This window comes from Mandrillus leucophaeus, unplaced genomic scaffold (genome assembly GCF_000951045.1).
Source record: "Mandrillus leucophaeus isolate KB7577 unplaced genomic scaffold, Mleu.le_1.0 Scaffold4, whole genome shotgun sequence".
In the NCBI taxonomy this organism is placed as follows: domain Eukaryota; kingdom Metazoa; phylum Chordata; class Mammalia; order Primates; family Cercopithecidae; genus Mandrillus; species Mandrillus leucophaeus.
In genome coordinates this window covers 9,214,589-9,228,365 of record NW_012104253.1, presented here as the reverse complement: position 1 = coordinate 9,228,365, position 13,777 = coordinate 9,214,589, and the positions used below count along the sequence as shown (strand labels likewise).

The 13,777-nt window shown below is 49.9% G+C and overlaps 1 protein-coding gene across 2 annotated transcripts in view; it reads right to left on the bottom strand.

Annotated features, from left to right (window-relative positions):
* Positions 1–13,777, bottom strand: part of SYNE3 (spectrin repeat containing, nuclear envelope family member 3) — a 67,605-nt gene that overhangs the window by 10,922 nt on the left and 42,906 nt on the right. Inside the window, exons 10-16 of one of the 2 annotated variants that reach the window (XM_011991681.1) lie at positions 13,088–13,222; positions 9,844–10,005; positions 9,542–9,714; positions 8,963–9,092; positions 6,824–6,985; positions 3,245–3,394; positions 2,089–2,127 (exon numbers count right to left, since the gene is read on the bottom strand). In XM_011991681.1, coding sequence (XP_011847071.1) covers positions 2,089–2,127; positions 3,245–3,394; positions 6,824–6,985; positions 8,963–9,092; positions 9,542–9,714; positions 9,844–10,005; positions 13,088–13,222 — 951 coding nt within the window. The remainder of the gene's footprint in view (positions 1–2,088; positions 2,128–3,244; positions 3,395–6,823; positions 6,986–8,962; positions 9,093–9,541; positions 9,715–9,843; positions 10,006–13,087; positions 13,223–13,777) is intronic. The other variant, XM_011991682.1, reaches the window with a different exon arrangement.

The window sequence follows — 13,777 nt, the reverse complement described above, 5'->3', positions numbered from 1 at the left end:
GGGAGGGAGGGAGGGAGGGAGGGAGGCAACATAGAGATAGCAATGAACGCTGTGGCTATGAACATACCACAGTAACACATTAATTACAGGTTGTAGGAACCTGAGCCTGCACTGGAGGGCTGGTGTCAGCCTACAAATGTCACTACTCAAAAACATTTAGTGAGCACTTACTATGTGCTAGGCACCATGGCTAGACACCAGGGGGCCCAGACTTGACACCCACATGGATCCTGGCCTGGGGGCTGCATAGGTGGGGGCTTCCAACCAGAGAGAGGCTTGAAGTGCAGGAGCTAGAGTCGGTCTGGACATCAGGTCCTGGGTCCCCCATCTCCCACCAGGACCCACCCGGCCGGCCTGTGTAGAACACCTGTCCTTTCTTGATGATTTTCCCTATCTCGTGAGAAGTCTGTTTGTTATTCGAAACTGGGGTGTGTTGGGGGCAGGGTTTAAGTGATCAGAAGTACTTCTACTTTCATATACAGCAGTTCACACAATCTTCAAACTAAGTTCATGAAGTAAATAAGGTTGCCATTAATAGTTCCATTTTAGGCTGGGCACAGTGGCTTACGCCTATAATTCCAGCACTCTGGGAGGCCGAGGAGGGTGGATCACCTGAGGTCGGGAGTTCGAGACCAGCCTTGCCAATATGGCGAAACCCCGTCTCTACTAAAAATACAAAAATTAGCCGGGCGTGGTGGCACATTCCTGTAATCCCAGCTACTCGGGAGGCTTAGGCAGGAAAAGTGCCTGAACCCGGGAGGCAGAGGTTGCAGTGAGCTGAGATTATGCCATTGCACTCCAGCCTGGGTGACAAGAGACTCCATCTCAAAAAAAAAAAAAAAAAGAAAAAAAAATTCCATTTTATAGATGGGGAAAGTGAGCCCCAAGGAGCCAAACAACTCCCTCAAAGCCACAAAGCCAGTTGGTGTTGGGCCCAAAGCCCGGCCTTGATTTTGTGACTGCCCCACCCAGTCCATGTGTCATCCACTCTCCTATAGATGTTACTTATGACACCAGCCTGAGGCCAAGAAGAAATCACAGATTTCTAGGAAACTCAGATTCCAAAGAATGAGAGATCTCAAGGAACTCAGAGCGCCGTGGGTCAGAGCACGCTGGAGGCTTGTGTCAGTATGGGCCAGTGCCTAGCAGGGAAACACAGCATTCGTTCTTTTGGAAACAGTGGCACCAGGGGACACCGATTTACACCTGGCTTTTCCAGAAATGGGGAGACACTCCGGGCCCCAGGAAAGTCTTCTGCAAGTCACAACGTGGAAGGTTAACAACATGGGGTTTGGATTCAGAGGCCAGAGACCACTGAGGGGCTGAGGCCTTCCTTGAACAAGTCATTCAGGCTTGCCCCTTCTGTTTCCTCACGCTGAAAGTTGAGATTATACTGCCTCCTGGGTGTCACTGGGAGAGTTACAGGAGGGGCCCTAACCACAACTTAGCACAGTTCCTTACACACACAGTGGATGGCCAATACATAGCATCTTGAGTAAGAATCATACCTGTTTCTCATTGTTGTCATTATTACTGCTGTTATTGTTATTGCTTCGGCCTGCAAAGGCCCTGGGAGTGACTCTGAGCATGGCTCCATAGGATAAGTGGAAACACCTGCCTAGTAGAACTCAAAGGCACGATCCCTCCCTCTCCTGTCCCTACTGAGCCCCGCAGACCCTCCACCAACAGGGTGGCCACACTGTCCAGTTTGCCCACAACAACCCAGGTTTCCTGGGACAGTCCCGGTTCACACCTGTTGTCACAGCATAATCACTGGTAGCATCTTTGTCCACTCCCCAGCGTGTCCTGATTTGGGAGGGTGAACTCCAAGATCCCCTCTCTGCTATGTGCCTGTCACAGCGGAGGACTCTGCACACCCTGGCCAGCCTCCCCCCGAGCCTGGGGCTTCCTGAGACCAAGAATCCTGGGGCCAGCACAGCGCAGCCCAGAGTTGATCCCCTATAAATGTTCTTTGGTCTTCCTGGAGCCTTCCAGAAAGCCCAGGAGTCCTGCCCCAGTGTCACGGGCCCACCAACCCTCCAGGCACCCTGCCCGCTGGCTGTGTGGAGCAGATGGCAGACACTGTACCTTTTGGAATCCAGTCGGCTCCCCTGGAGAACTTTGTGTCTGTTATTTTAGGGAAGGAGAGGAAAAGGGGGAAAAAAAATAAGTTAAGTGAGTGAAACTTAAATCCCAACAGAGCCTGTAATGGAATATTCATTTTGTCAGGGGAGTGTTTCTTTAAAACTTCTGGTCATCTGGACAGCCTGAGCCAGCAGGTGATTCGATTTAATGAGCTTTTTAACACACTTCAGGCCCAGCTGGGATTCTGTCTGGAAAGGCGGTGGCCAAGGCCGGCTGGGGCCATGGCCGACCTGGCTTGGGCTAGGGTGACACCTAGCGGCCATCTTGGCTGCTACAGGGCCAGGAAAGCCTGGGGCCTGGGGTCTGAGGCTGAAAGGGCCCTTAGGGGCCATCTCACCACCCTCCTCAGACTTAGGGACCCAGGAAACTTAACCTCTGTGCCTCAGTTTCCTCATTGGTTCACAAGGCATATAATAGCACCTCCTTTAATGGGCTGTTATGAGGACATAGCATTGAGCAAAGGTTATGATCATTACTATTTTGCTATTATTATTATTATTTTGTGTGAGGAGACACAGGGGCCCCCAAAAAGGAAGGTGCTTGCTCAACTCAGACACAGGGCAAGTTAGAAACATGGGGCTGGACCCCAGGGCTCCTGATGCCACTCCAGTGCTTCCCCAGGTCACACCTACAACACAAGGGTGTGTCTGCAGGCTGGCTCTGCCACTGACCACTCATGCAGCCTTGGACAAGTATTTTCACTGCTTGGCGTCTCAGCTCCCTGTCTGGAGGCTGGATGATACAATGGAGATACAATGACTTGAGCAGAGGGGAACCATACGGACTGTATGGGACAGTGCACACAGAGCCCTCGGCTTGGGAGGTAGGAAGCACTCCTTACACGTTAATTACAATGTCACTGCTGCCCTGATTGGGACTCCAGCCTCATGAGGTGGTTGGATGGCCAAATGGCATCACCTGGGTCAAGCGTCCGGGACCCTTGGGTGTCCCTGTCCTCTGTCTGAGTAGTCATCTCTGCCTGGTGTGTGAATGCACAGGGCAGGGTGGATGTGGGCTGAGCACTGTATCCTCAGGCAAATCCAGGCGCAGCTACAGTCCTGTCCCTGGAATCTGGGACCTGCACATCCTTGGCACCTACCAGCAGGTAGCCGGAGTCCTTCAGCTTGGACTTGTACAGCATCCACTGGTAGCGCAGATCTTCCAGCTTGTCCGAGGTCCCCCTTGCTGGCCCGAGACGAAGGAGATGCTCAAAGAGATGCTGACCTTCTGGCACCCGAGCCTCCAGCTCCTGGGGGAAGCAGCAGCGTCATGGTGGGGTTTCCAAATGGCCCAGACTGCCCCACCTGGCTGGTAAGGATGGGTCCATCAAATTTCACTCAACAGACAGGTAGGAAGGGAGGAGGCAGACAGAATCCATAAAGTGGGACTCCCATCTGTGCAATTCAAGCCAAGGCCTAGCCCTTGCTCTCAGGAATGTTACAGGATGGCCTCCTGCACGGAACGGGCAGCTGGGCTGCAGACCTCCAGTGGTTACTTCCAACTCTGACATTCCAGGACCAAGTCCTCCAGAGGGCTTGACTAGAGTTTGCCTCATTCTAAAAGTTGTCATTGTGAACAGGTCTTTCTGTTGGCATTATGAGCCTGGCAGAGTGGGGTTGGAATGTGCAGATTTTTCTCAGGAAATATAAGTACTGTGTTCCCTTGGGATGGAACCTTTTATTCTCAGGACTCCGGAGAGGTGGTGTGATGGGGCAGTAGGAGCGGGGCTATAAATCTGGGAGCCCAGGTTTCAGTCCTGGCTTTGGATCCTGACTCTGCCCCATCCTACTAGCATGTAATATGCGACATCTTGCTTAGCTTCTCAGAGCCCGCAGGAACGTATGCTGTACAAAAGCAAGGGGGTTTAACTTGAGGAACAGAAAGTCATTTCTGGTATGGCTGGAATCGGGTGGTGGTGCGTTGAGGGGAGTGAGAGGAGCAGCCAAATATGAGATGGGAGAGGCAGGCAAGGAAGATTTCCAGGTAATGGCCAACGAGATAACTGGGACCAAACCTCTCACTAAGGACAAAATATTTAAAGCATTTTAAAGGCATAAAAGTATTAACAAAAGAATGTGAGGCACACCGGGACACAACTTGGCAAAGAATGAAAACCCAGGGCAGTCAGCGCTGTGTTCAGACCGGTTTTTGTCCATAGAACATTTGCCAATTTGGAAGAAATAGCTGTAAAACACCTTTGCTTTTGGCAGCCTCACTGGGCTGGGGAGACAAAAGTCAACGTCTGGGCCCTACCGAGGTAGAGATTCTGATAGGATTCATTCACCCTTTTGCTGAGCTCCTAAAGCCTTCACCCTGTAAAAAATGAACCAGAAGTAAACCTGGACCTTGTGGAGACTTGCAGCCCAGTTCAATGTCATCTTAGTAGACCAGGGAAACTCAAGTCTTGAACTTGGATTTAGTGGTCCCAAAACAAAAGGTCCCTACTTGCCTGGCAGTAGCAAATGAAATAGACTCTGGAGGAAAAGATTACCCTAAATCAAATCTTTTTTTTTTCTTTCTTTCTTTCTTTTTTTTTTTTTTTTGAGACGGAGTTTCGCTCTTGTTGCCCAGGCTGGAGTGCAATGGCGCAATCTCAGCTCACCGCAACCTCCACCTCCCAGGTTCAAGCAATTCTCCTGCTTCAACCTCCTGAGCAGCTGGGATTACAAGCATATACCACCATGCCTGGCTAATTTTGTAGTTTTAGTAGATACAGGGTTTCTCCATGTTGAGGCTGGTCTCCAACTCCTGACCTCAGGTGATCCGCCCGCCTCGGCCTCTCAAAGTGCTGGGATTACAGGCGTGAGCCACCGCGCCCGGCCTCTCCTAAATCTTAAATCACTCTTATACATATTTTGGCAAACACAATGTCTAGCACACAAAGCAGCCACACAAAGACACAAGAAACCAAGAGTAAGAACAGGCAGAAATAATATACAACAGAAATATTCATAAAATGCCTTGAGATATTAGAATTATTAGACACAATCTGTAAAAAGCTATGTTTACTATGTTCAAATAATTAAAAGATAGGCTTAAAAATTTAAGCAAGCATCTGGAAAGTATGAAAAATGATAGAGTTTCAGTTAAGACGGGAGTTATAAAATAAGAAAAAAAAATAAAGGTAAGAAAAATGATAGCCTAGATTATTAAAAGTACCAAAAAGAAGTTCTAGAACTGATAACTACAACAACAAAAGTTAAGAACTCAACAGACATGTGTAACAGAAGATGAAACACAGCTAAAGAGAGAATTAGTAAACTGAAAGACGGATCAGAAGAACTATCCAGAATGCAACACGAAGAGAGAAAAGGATGAAAAATACACAAGAGAGAGTAAGAGACATAAAGCACACAGTGAGAAGTAGTTACATATGTTTAAATGATATCACAATAGGAGAGGAGAAAGGGAACAAGGCAGAGGTAATATTTTAAGAAATATTGTTAGTAGAAAAAAATACAAGTAACAAGTTTGGGAATTAAGAGAAAAAAAATAATGTTAGAGAGTTTTCCAGAAAGATCCTAGACCACAGATTCAGGAGTTAAAATGAATCCCAACCCAGATAAATAAAAAGAAATTCAAACCTAAAATTGCAGAAAAATAGGGAAACAGAAGTGAGCTGGAGCCTGGTTGAGAAAGGGCTTGAGTAATAAACTCAGGGGTTAAACTCCACAGTGAAAGGTTTTCATTAGGGGGAGGACAGGGTCATATTTGTCATTCTGGCTGCAGAATGAGCCATGACCTAGATGGGAACCCAACAGGAAGAAGGGAGGATCAGCTGGGAGGCTACAGCCATAGTCAAGGCCAAACACGGTAAGTGCCTAAATTCAGACAATGGTAGTGCGAGGAAAGAGAAACACAACATATCTAGGAGGTGGAATCAAGGAGCTGTAGCAACTGATTAGATGTGGGAGTGAAGAAGACAGAAGAGAAGCGGTAGTACAGTTGCAAAAATGGCTGTGACTTTCCCCATCTCCCTCCCCACAGCCATATCCATATCCACTGCAACATGACTTTGCCATCCCTTCCATCAAGTGGTGGAGTCTCTTTCGCTTTCCTTGACTCTAGGCTGGTTTTGGCAAACAGAATGCGGGGGAATTAATGTTATGCTGGCTCCTAGTCTTGACCTCAAAAGTCTTTGCCTGCTGCTACTGCTCTCTTCCGCCCTGCCTCTGCTATGAGAAGTCCAGGCTGTGCCACAGGAGTATAAGAGATGTGTAGTCCACGTCATTCTCATCTCTAATAGCCCACTAGCCCCTAGAAGTAGAGACACCCAGCTGACCTACAACTGATAGCAGACAGACTGCAGGCCCTGCCCGGTTGGTTCAGCCTAGCTTGCTGTGCTTCTGAACCACGGGTTAAATACTTAGTTGTTGCTTTCAGCCACAAACTGTTGGGATGGTTTGTCACACAGCAATAGCTAAGTGACACAGGAGTCAAGTGATTAGTGGTGATATTTTCCAAGTAGGGAAATACATAAGCATGCTGAATACATGAATGAATGCCAGAAAAAGTTCTAAAATCTTTGAACCAAAAAAGTATAAAAGCCATTATCTATACACACGGCGGAACAGCTCACAAACTGTGGGTGTGCTCTTTCTTTTGAAGAGCCCCCTGGTGGCAAATGCATTTGTGGGTGCAAACCCTATGGATGAGGGACCTTTCCTGGGGAACAGACCTGCAGCTTCGATTCTCTGGTCCTCAAGTCCTCGGCTGTAGAAGTTCTCATTGCGATGATTCTAACCAGCTTGGAATTTTCCACCTGCAACCACTGCTCAAAGTTCCTCAGGAGCTGGGAGAAATCTTCATGGCTCCCGTCTTCTTCCTGGAGAAGATTTACCTGGAGGATCACACACGGCCAAAGCGTCAGAGGTGAAAGAGGCCCCCTGGCCGTGTGTCCTGGGAATTCCACCTGAGGCAGAGGGGCGGGGACGAGGACAAGATGCCCAAAATGGTGACAGGAGAGGCCTGGGGGATGAACAATGAATCTCTACTGAACATGGCCACATTTAGGGGCCAAGAACATTCCTCACTGTCCCCTCTCTGTTCCCCTGAGAGGTGACAGAAGCCACCACCACCTCTTACCAGGGTGGCTATACAAATAGTCACCCTTCCACCATGCTTGTCCCCTTGGGGCTCCATGACTAGAGTGATCTGTCTATGATGCAAGCCCATTCGGCTAACTTTCTGGTTATCCACGTTGGTGCCTTTCATTCCTCCTCAGTGTGACCCGGGAGTCTTGGTTCCATTGCATGTGCTGCCTTCCCTGTCCTCTGAGCCTGGGCCTGGAGGCGTGTCTTGGCCCCTCAAACTGGCACTCGAATTTCTCCCTCTGCTCTTCACACACACTGTCTCCTCTATTGGGAACACACCTCCCTCCCTCCTCTCCTCACTGCCACTCCGCCGTGAAAATTCAGCTGAGATTTCTTATCTTCCAGGAGGGGCTTTCCTGTCCTAGACCTGGGAACTGCTGCAGACTCCCGTGGCCTCTGGCTTGTCTGCCAAGGTGCACCACTTTTTTTGTTGTTTTTTTGGAAACCCTTATTTAACTGCCTGTGGATGCCACTCCCTTGCTTCTTACTTTTCAACAGAGTTCAGTTTGTTGAAGGGCAGTAAGGGAAAGTGATGGGTGAAACAATGTAGTTAGTTCTTTTTTTTTTTTCTTTTACAAAACATAGCCATGGCACAAAAATAGACCCATCTTGTTTCATTTTAGTTTCCATTCTGGGGCCAGAGGAAGTGTCCAGCCCCCATGCTCTCTCCCCTGCAGGTGCTACTGCTAGTGGCTCACAGAGGCGAGTATCTCCCAGACCCAGCAGCACGGGCCTATCCCAAGAGCTTGTTAGAAATGCAGAATGGAATTGTGGGCTCCAGCCAGATCTACTAACTCAGAGTCTGCATTTTATCTTATTTTATTATTTTTTGTTGATGGATTGATTGATCGAAATGGGGTCTTGCTTTGTCACTCAGGCTGGAGTGCAGTGGCACAATCACAGCTCCCTGCAGCCTCAAACTCCTGGGTGCAAGTGATCCTCCCACCTCAGGCCCCTGAGTAGCTGGAACCACAGGTGCACACCACTATGTCCAGTTAATTTAAAAATATTTTTTATAGAAATGGGGTCTTGCTATCTTGCCCAGGCTTGTCTCAAACTCCTGACCTCAAGCAATCCTCCTGCCTCGGCCTCCCAAAGTTCTGGGATTGTAGGTGTAGCTCACCATACCCAGCCCAGAACCTGCATTTTAATACAAGAATGTGTGCCCACTGAAAAGCTCTACATTGGATTCCAAGTTCTCTGAGGGTCGAAAGTGCTACTCACAGCTGTATCCTAGCTCTGAGCACAGTCCTTGGAACAAAGTAGCACTCAGCAAATGGAGGCGTGAATGAAAGAATGAATGGGAAAATGAATAATTTGATGTACTTGAATAACAAGGAGTAACTTTCTTTTCAACAAAGCTCAAGTTTGCTTAAGGGCAGTAAGGGATGGATGAAACATGGCACAAAAATATTCCCATCTTGTACGGTTTTGGTTTCCAATCCGGGGCCAGCAGGAAGCTTTCAGCCCCGACACTCTCTTCCCTGCAGAGGCTGTTGCTAGCCTGGCTCTGCAGACTCTGGGATCTCTGAGGTCCTCTGTGGAGCAGGATCAATTGCTCTTTGGGCCACAGGTGGGGCAGGCTCAAATGAGACAGGATGTGGCCAAGTCCTCAGAGCAGAGCATGTTGCCCCAGACAGGGAGCCGCCTGTGCTGGAGACCCCTACCCATCTCTTGACCTGGGGCCTGGCCCCTTCTCCCACAGCCCTGCTACACAGACTCACCCGTCGACGATGCCTGGGAATAGGATCCATGGGGTTGATGAGAAATCCTGACTTCGGGATGTTGTTGGTGAAAACCATTTTCTTCCCTGAATCCACTTCCGTCCTCTGCAGGTGCCAGTTTCTGATGAGGCTGAGAAGACAAACTCAGCCCAGTCAATGCAGAGATGTGGTGGGAACCCACCAGGACATGGGAAAAGTAATAGAATTGGGGAACTACGGGTGACGAGTCAGTGCCCCCCATTGAAGTTTGTCAGAATGTTCCTGAGGCATGCTCACATCCGGTTTCTGACTTTAAACTCACAGTAACCTGTCATGAAGGTGCATATGCCCACTGATGCAGATGGGGAAACTGAGGCTCAAACCCGTATGGACTGGAGGCTAACTCCCAAGATGGGGACACTTCCTGGCTCCTCCTGCTCCTGCTAGAATAGTCAACTGGGCCAAAGTGTGAAGGTGCCTAAGGCTCCTGGCTCCACACTGGGCAGCACCCTGGCCATCTGCTCCACGAGCACCTGAGTGCCCCTGAGTGGGCAGAGGCGGTGTCCCAGACAAGGCTCAGAGCCTAGGAGGCACTCTCACCTCAGCAGACTTTCTTCCAGCAGCCTCAAGGCCCGCCATGACTCTGCCAGCTCCCTGAGCTCCGCCTGCACCACAGCAGCACCCTCCGGAGAAGATTTCTCCATCACCAGCCAGCCCTGCGCTTCCACCAGGGACAGCTGGGCCTCCTTCTCCGGGAATTCTGCCACCAGCCTCTAAAGGACACACAGACACACAGAAACATACACGGTGAAGGTGGAGGGAGGTTTCTGCTCCTCGGTGTGGGAACGTGGGCCTGTCAAGGCTGCTTCTTTGGGAAGTGGGTGAGGGAACCACCGCCTTACCTCAAACTCGGCCTCTTGGGACTCAGCATCCCCCGGGCCAGCCTCTCCCCGGTGTGCCTCCAGCTTTTGTGTGGTCACGGCGATCCACTGCCGCAGCTCCAGCAGTTGGTGGCTGAAGGTGCAGTGCTCCTCCACGCTCTGCCGACACCTGTCCACAAGGTCCTGCAGCGTAGCCCGGGGAGCCCAGGGCACTCTGAGTGCTGTCCGAGGGGGAGACCCCCGCACCACCTCCACCCTGCAGGGCTCTCACACCTGCTGGGGACCCCAGGGCTCCCCACCAAGTAGCACCACAAGAGGCTAGGCTGGCCCTTCCCTCCACACAGCACAAGGAATTTACCCTGGGAAGATCAACTGGTTTAAAGCCTGTCTTACTTTTAGGAAAACGACCAAGTCTAGGTGCGGGTGGGGGAAATCGGATCTCCTGTCCACCACTGATCCAAGCGTAAATTGGCCCAATCACTTGTGGAAACCATGGGTCAAAATCTACCCAAACAGAATGTGGCTGTAGCTGATGGCCCAGCCATTCCATTCCCGGTGCATGCCCCGGAAATGGGAACGTATCCTCACCCAGGGGCATATATGTGACAGCCGCAAGCTGGAAACTATCCAAGTGCCCATCGAGAGTAGAATGAATAAATACACGGTGGTATATATTCACATAATGGAATGTTTTACAGCAGCAAGAAGGAACAGTCTATAACCACATGCCATACAGTAGATGAATTTACAACCATCATGTGGAGAGCTAAAGGCCAGGCACAAAAGAAAACATTCTGTCCAATTCAATTGAAATGAAGGATAACATCAGACAAACCCAAGCTGTGTTGCGGGAAGCCTGAAGTCAGAGCTGCCCTTGAGGGTCGGGAATGGTGAGCTGGGCATGACCACAGGCACAGGGGCTTTGGGAGGCTGGTAATATTCTGTGCTTTATCTGTGTGCTGGTAACACAGATGCATTTAATTTTTAAAACATTCATCAAGCTGCACACTCAGATATTCACGTTTGGTCTTTCTTTGTTCTTTTTCCCTGAGTACTGTTTCCTGGGCCAATCTATTGCTCAGCTCTCTGTCCCCAGGAAAGGCAGACACTGTCCCCAGAAGGGCAGCCATTCTCTATGCCCCTGACCACCCAGCCTGAGACCCTGGAGCTTTGTTTCCATAGCCCGCCATGAACCAGTCAGACCCCAGGGCCTGCCGTTCCCATTCCAGCTGTGTTAGCTGGATGAGGTCATGACTCTCTGCGGGGCTACCATAGGCCCTGCCTTCTGCATTCCACAGACACTGGCTGAGACCGCTGGATACCAGGCCCATACCAGGGGCTGGGGAGACTGCTGCGTCTGTCCTCAGTGAACCACCAATGAGGGCCTGAGAAGTTATCTAAAACTCCACTTCTCTGAGTTGTCCCTACCACTGTCCCCTCCTGGTTCCTGTGTGCCAACATTAGACCAGACGCCTCCAAGGGCTTCCCGTGCATAAAGCTGTGATCTCCAACATGGGATATCTGCCCCCCAGGGGGACGCAGAGACTGCCTCGCTGTAGGGAAGGACATATTAGGTTAACAAGCCCTGGGTACCAAAATAGTAAAATGGCAATTTCTCTTTAAAGAAGAATATAAACAATCAATAAGAGTTGGAATCTCATCGTTTGCAACACCTAGTGATGCTCAGTTAATGCTGCTTCTTATAACGACTAATCGAGCCCATCATTTGGATGGAAGTATTAGGAGACTTCTGCTGCTTCTGTGGGTTTCTATGGGCTCCTGAGGAGTGAGGACAGTGTGTCCTATTTCTCTACTGCCTCGACCTTGAAACTACTCACTGCTAGTTTATTGAATGTAACTAAATGAATTCATCCAGACATCAATCGTCACTTAGACCAACGGGTCTCCACAGGTGGTACCTTATTTCCCGGAAACTGGTGGGGAGGGTTTGCGGTTGCTGAGATAGAGGTGGTGAGGGTGACACTAGGAGGAGTGAGAGGGATGGGCGCTCGCATTCCACCCTGGGGCGGACAGTCCACCAAAGCAGAGTTGGCTCACATCCCACACGATTTTCTCATGTCCTCCTAATATCCACAGCAGGAAAAAACCTGTTTGTCATGACCTGAGCTCAGACTCTCACTCCAATCAACACACAAACACAAAGAAGGTTTTGCAGTTTTAACAAACGTAGACTTCTCTAGAGCTGCACCCTTTGTGTAAGTGGACGGGAGACTGCTCTTGGCTTTGATCAAAGTTCTATCAAGCGTTGTTCACATTTCAGAAAACCACATCACTAAAGGCCGTGATGGCTGTGCCACTTGACACGACATTGATAGCTGTCATGCAGGGAGGGCACGTTCTGACCCCCTCCTTATGTCTTGAGTGTGGCCATCTGGGAGTACTTACATATTGAAGGACAATATTGTATTATAATTATTTCCTTTGATTTCTCTTTTCTATTTCCTGGGTGGGTAACTTATATTCCCTATGAATTTCAGGAGTGTAAAGAGGAGGTTAGGAATATTTGGTATGGAATAGGGTGTGCAAAGTCAGGTAGGATGGAGAGCTCTCACTGCCTCACTGGGTTTTTTTCTTGAGGTGTGAGCACCAGAGACCCTGCTTTATACTCCTCAGGGCTTGTTACAAAGGCAGACCCAGGACTGCATGTCGATCAGTGTCACAGTGAGGCCTGGAGTCTGCATTTCCACTTGTCCTCAGGGCAGTTTTGAAGGAGCTTCAAGTTCCATCCCCATTGCGGGAAGGGGACTGAATCCTGGGTGAACCCTAGAAAGAGCCAAGGTGGCCACTAGAGGGCACTGGCGATGATGCTCTGTGGCCTCCAGGCCTAGTACAGGCTGCTGGGGACCCAAGGCTGCCTGTGCTCTGGGCTGCCTAAGGATTCCAGCGACCTGCTCTCTTCTTTTGCTTCATGGCCCTAATCCCGATAGGTAATTGTGCATTGACTTGTTTGCTTGATGATTAATTGTCCATCTACCCAACTGGGGCGTAACTCCCAGAAGAGCAGGGGCCTGGGCTGTCATGCTCTGCTACCTCCATCCTTAGGGCCACCTAGAGCACTGCCTGGCATATGGGAGGTGCTCAATAATTATCTGTTGTATGAATGAGGAAGGTAAGAAAAAATGGAGAAAGAAAAAAGATAGGTTAGAAGGAACAAAGGCAGGAAATGGGGAGAAAGGCCCCAGGCGTGTTGGACGACAGGGGTCTGCTCACTGTCAAAGCACAGGCCCTTCTGCCAGCCCCTTACCTCCAGAGACCTCTGCAGGGCCTGGAAGTCGGAGGAAAGCTGGTCCATTTTGTGCTGGTGGTTGGGATTCTCCTGGACTAGAGGCCTCGCAGCCTCCATCTGTGCCCCCAGGTCCAGCCCATCTTCCTGCAGCCCCTGCAGTAGAGAAGGGAACAGGTAGGCTAATCTTCCCACCTCTCCCTCCCTCAGGGTGGCTGATCAGGGCGGAGGCTCGGAGTGGGAGAGCCTGGGAGGGGTGACTTCCCCAAGGCGGTGGGCAGCTCTTTCATACCAGCGGAAGTACCAACCACATGGCTGGTCTGATGGGCCCACTCTCAGGGCTGGAGAGATTTTAAAAATCAGACACCAATATTCTGGGACACCATGAAATTAAACTCTGCTACAGGCCAGATGGCATCCTCGGGGACAAGCTCACATCGGGACTCATAGTTGGCGACCACCTCTCATTGTGAAGAAACACGGCCCAATTTTAGTTTTAAAACCCAAAATGCACTATTTTTTTTTCTTTCTTTCTTTTTTTGGAGACAGAGTCTTCTTCTGTCACCCAGGCTGGAGTGCAGTGGCACAATGTAGGCTCACTGCGACCTCCACCTCCTGGGTTCAACTGATTCTAGTGCCTCAGCCACCCAAGTAACTGGGATTACAGATTCCCGCCACCACGCCTGGCTAATTTTTTATTTTTAGTAGAGA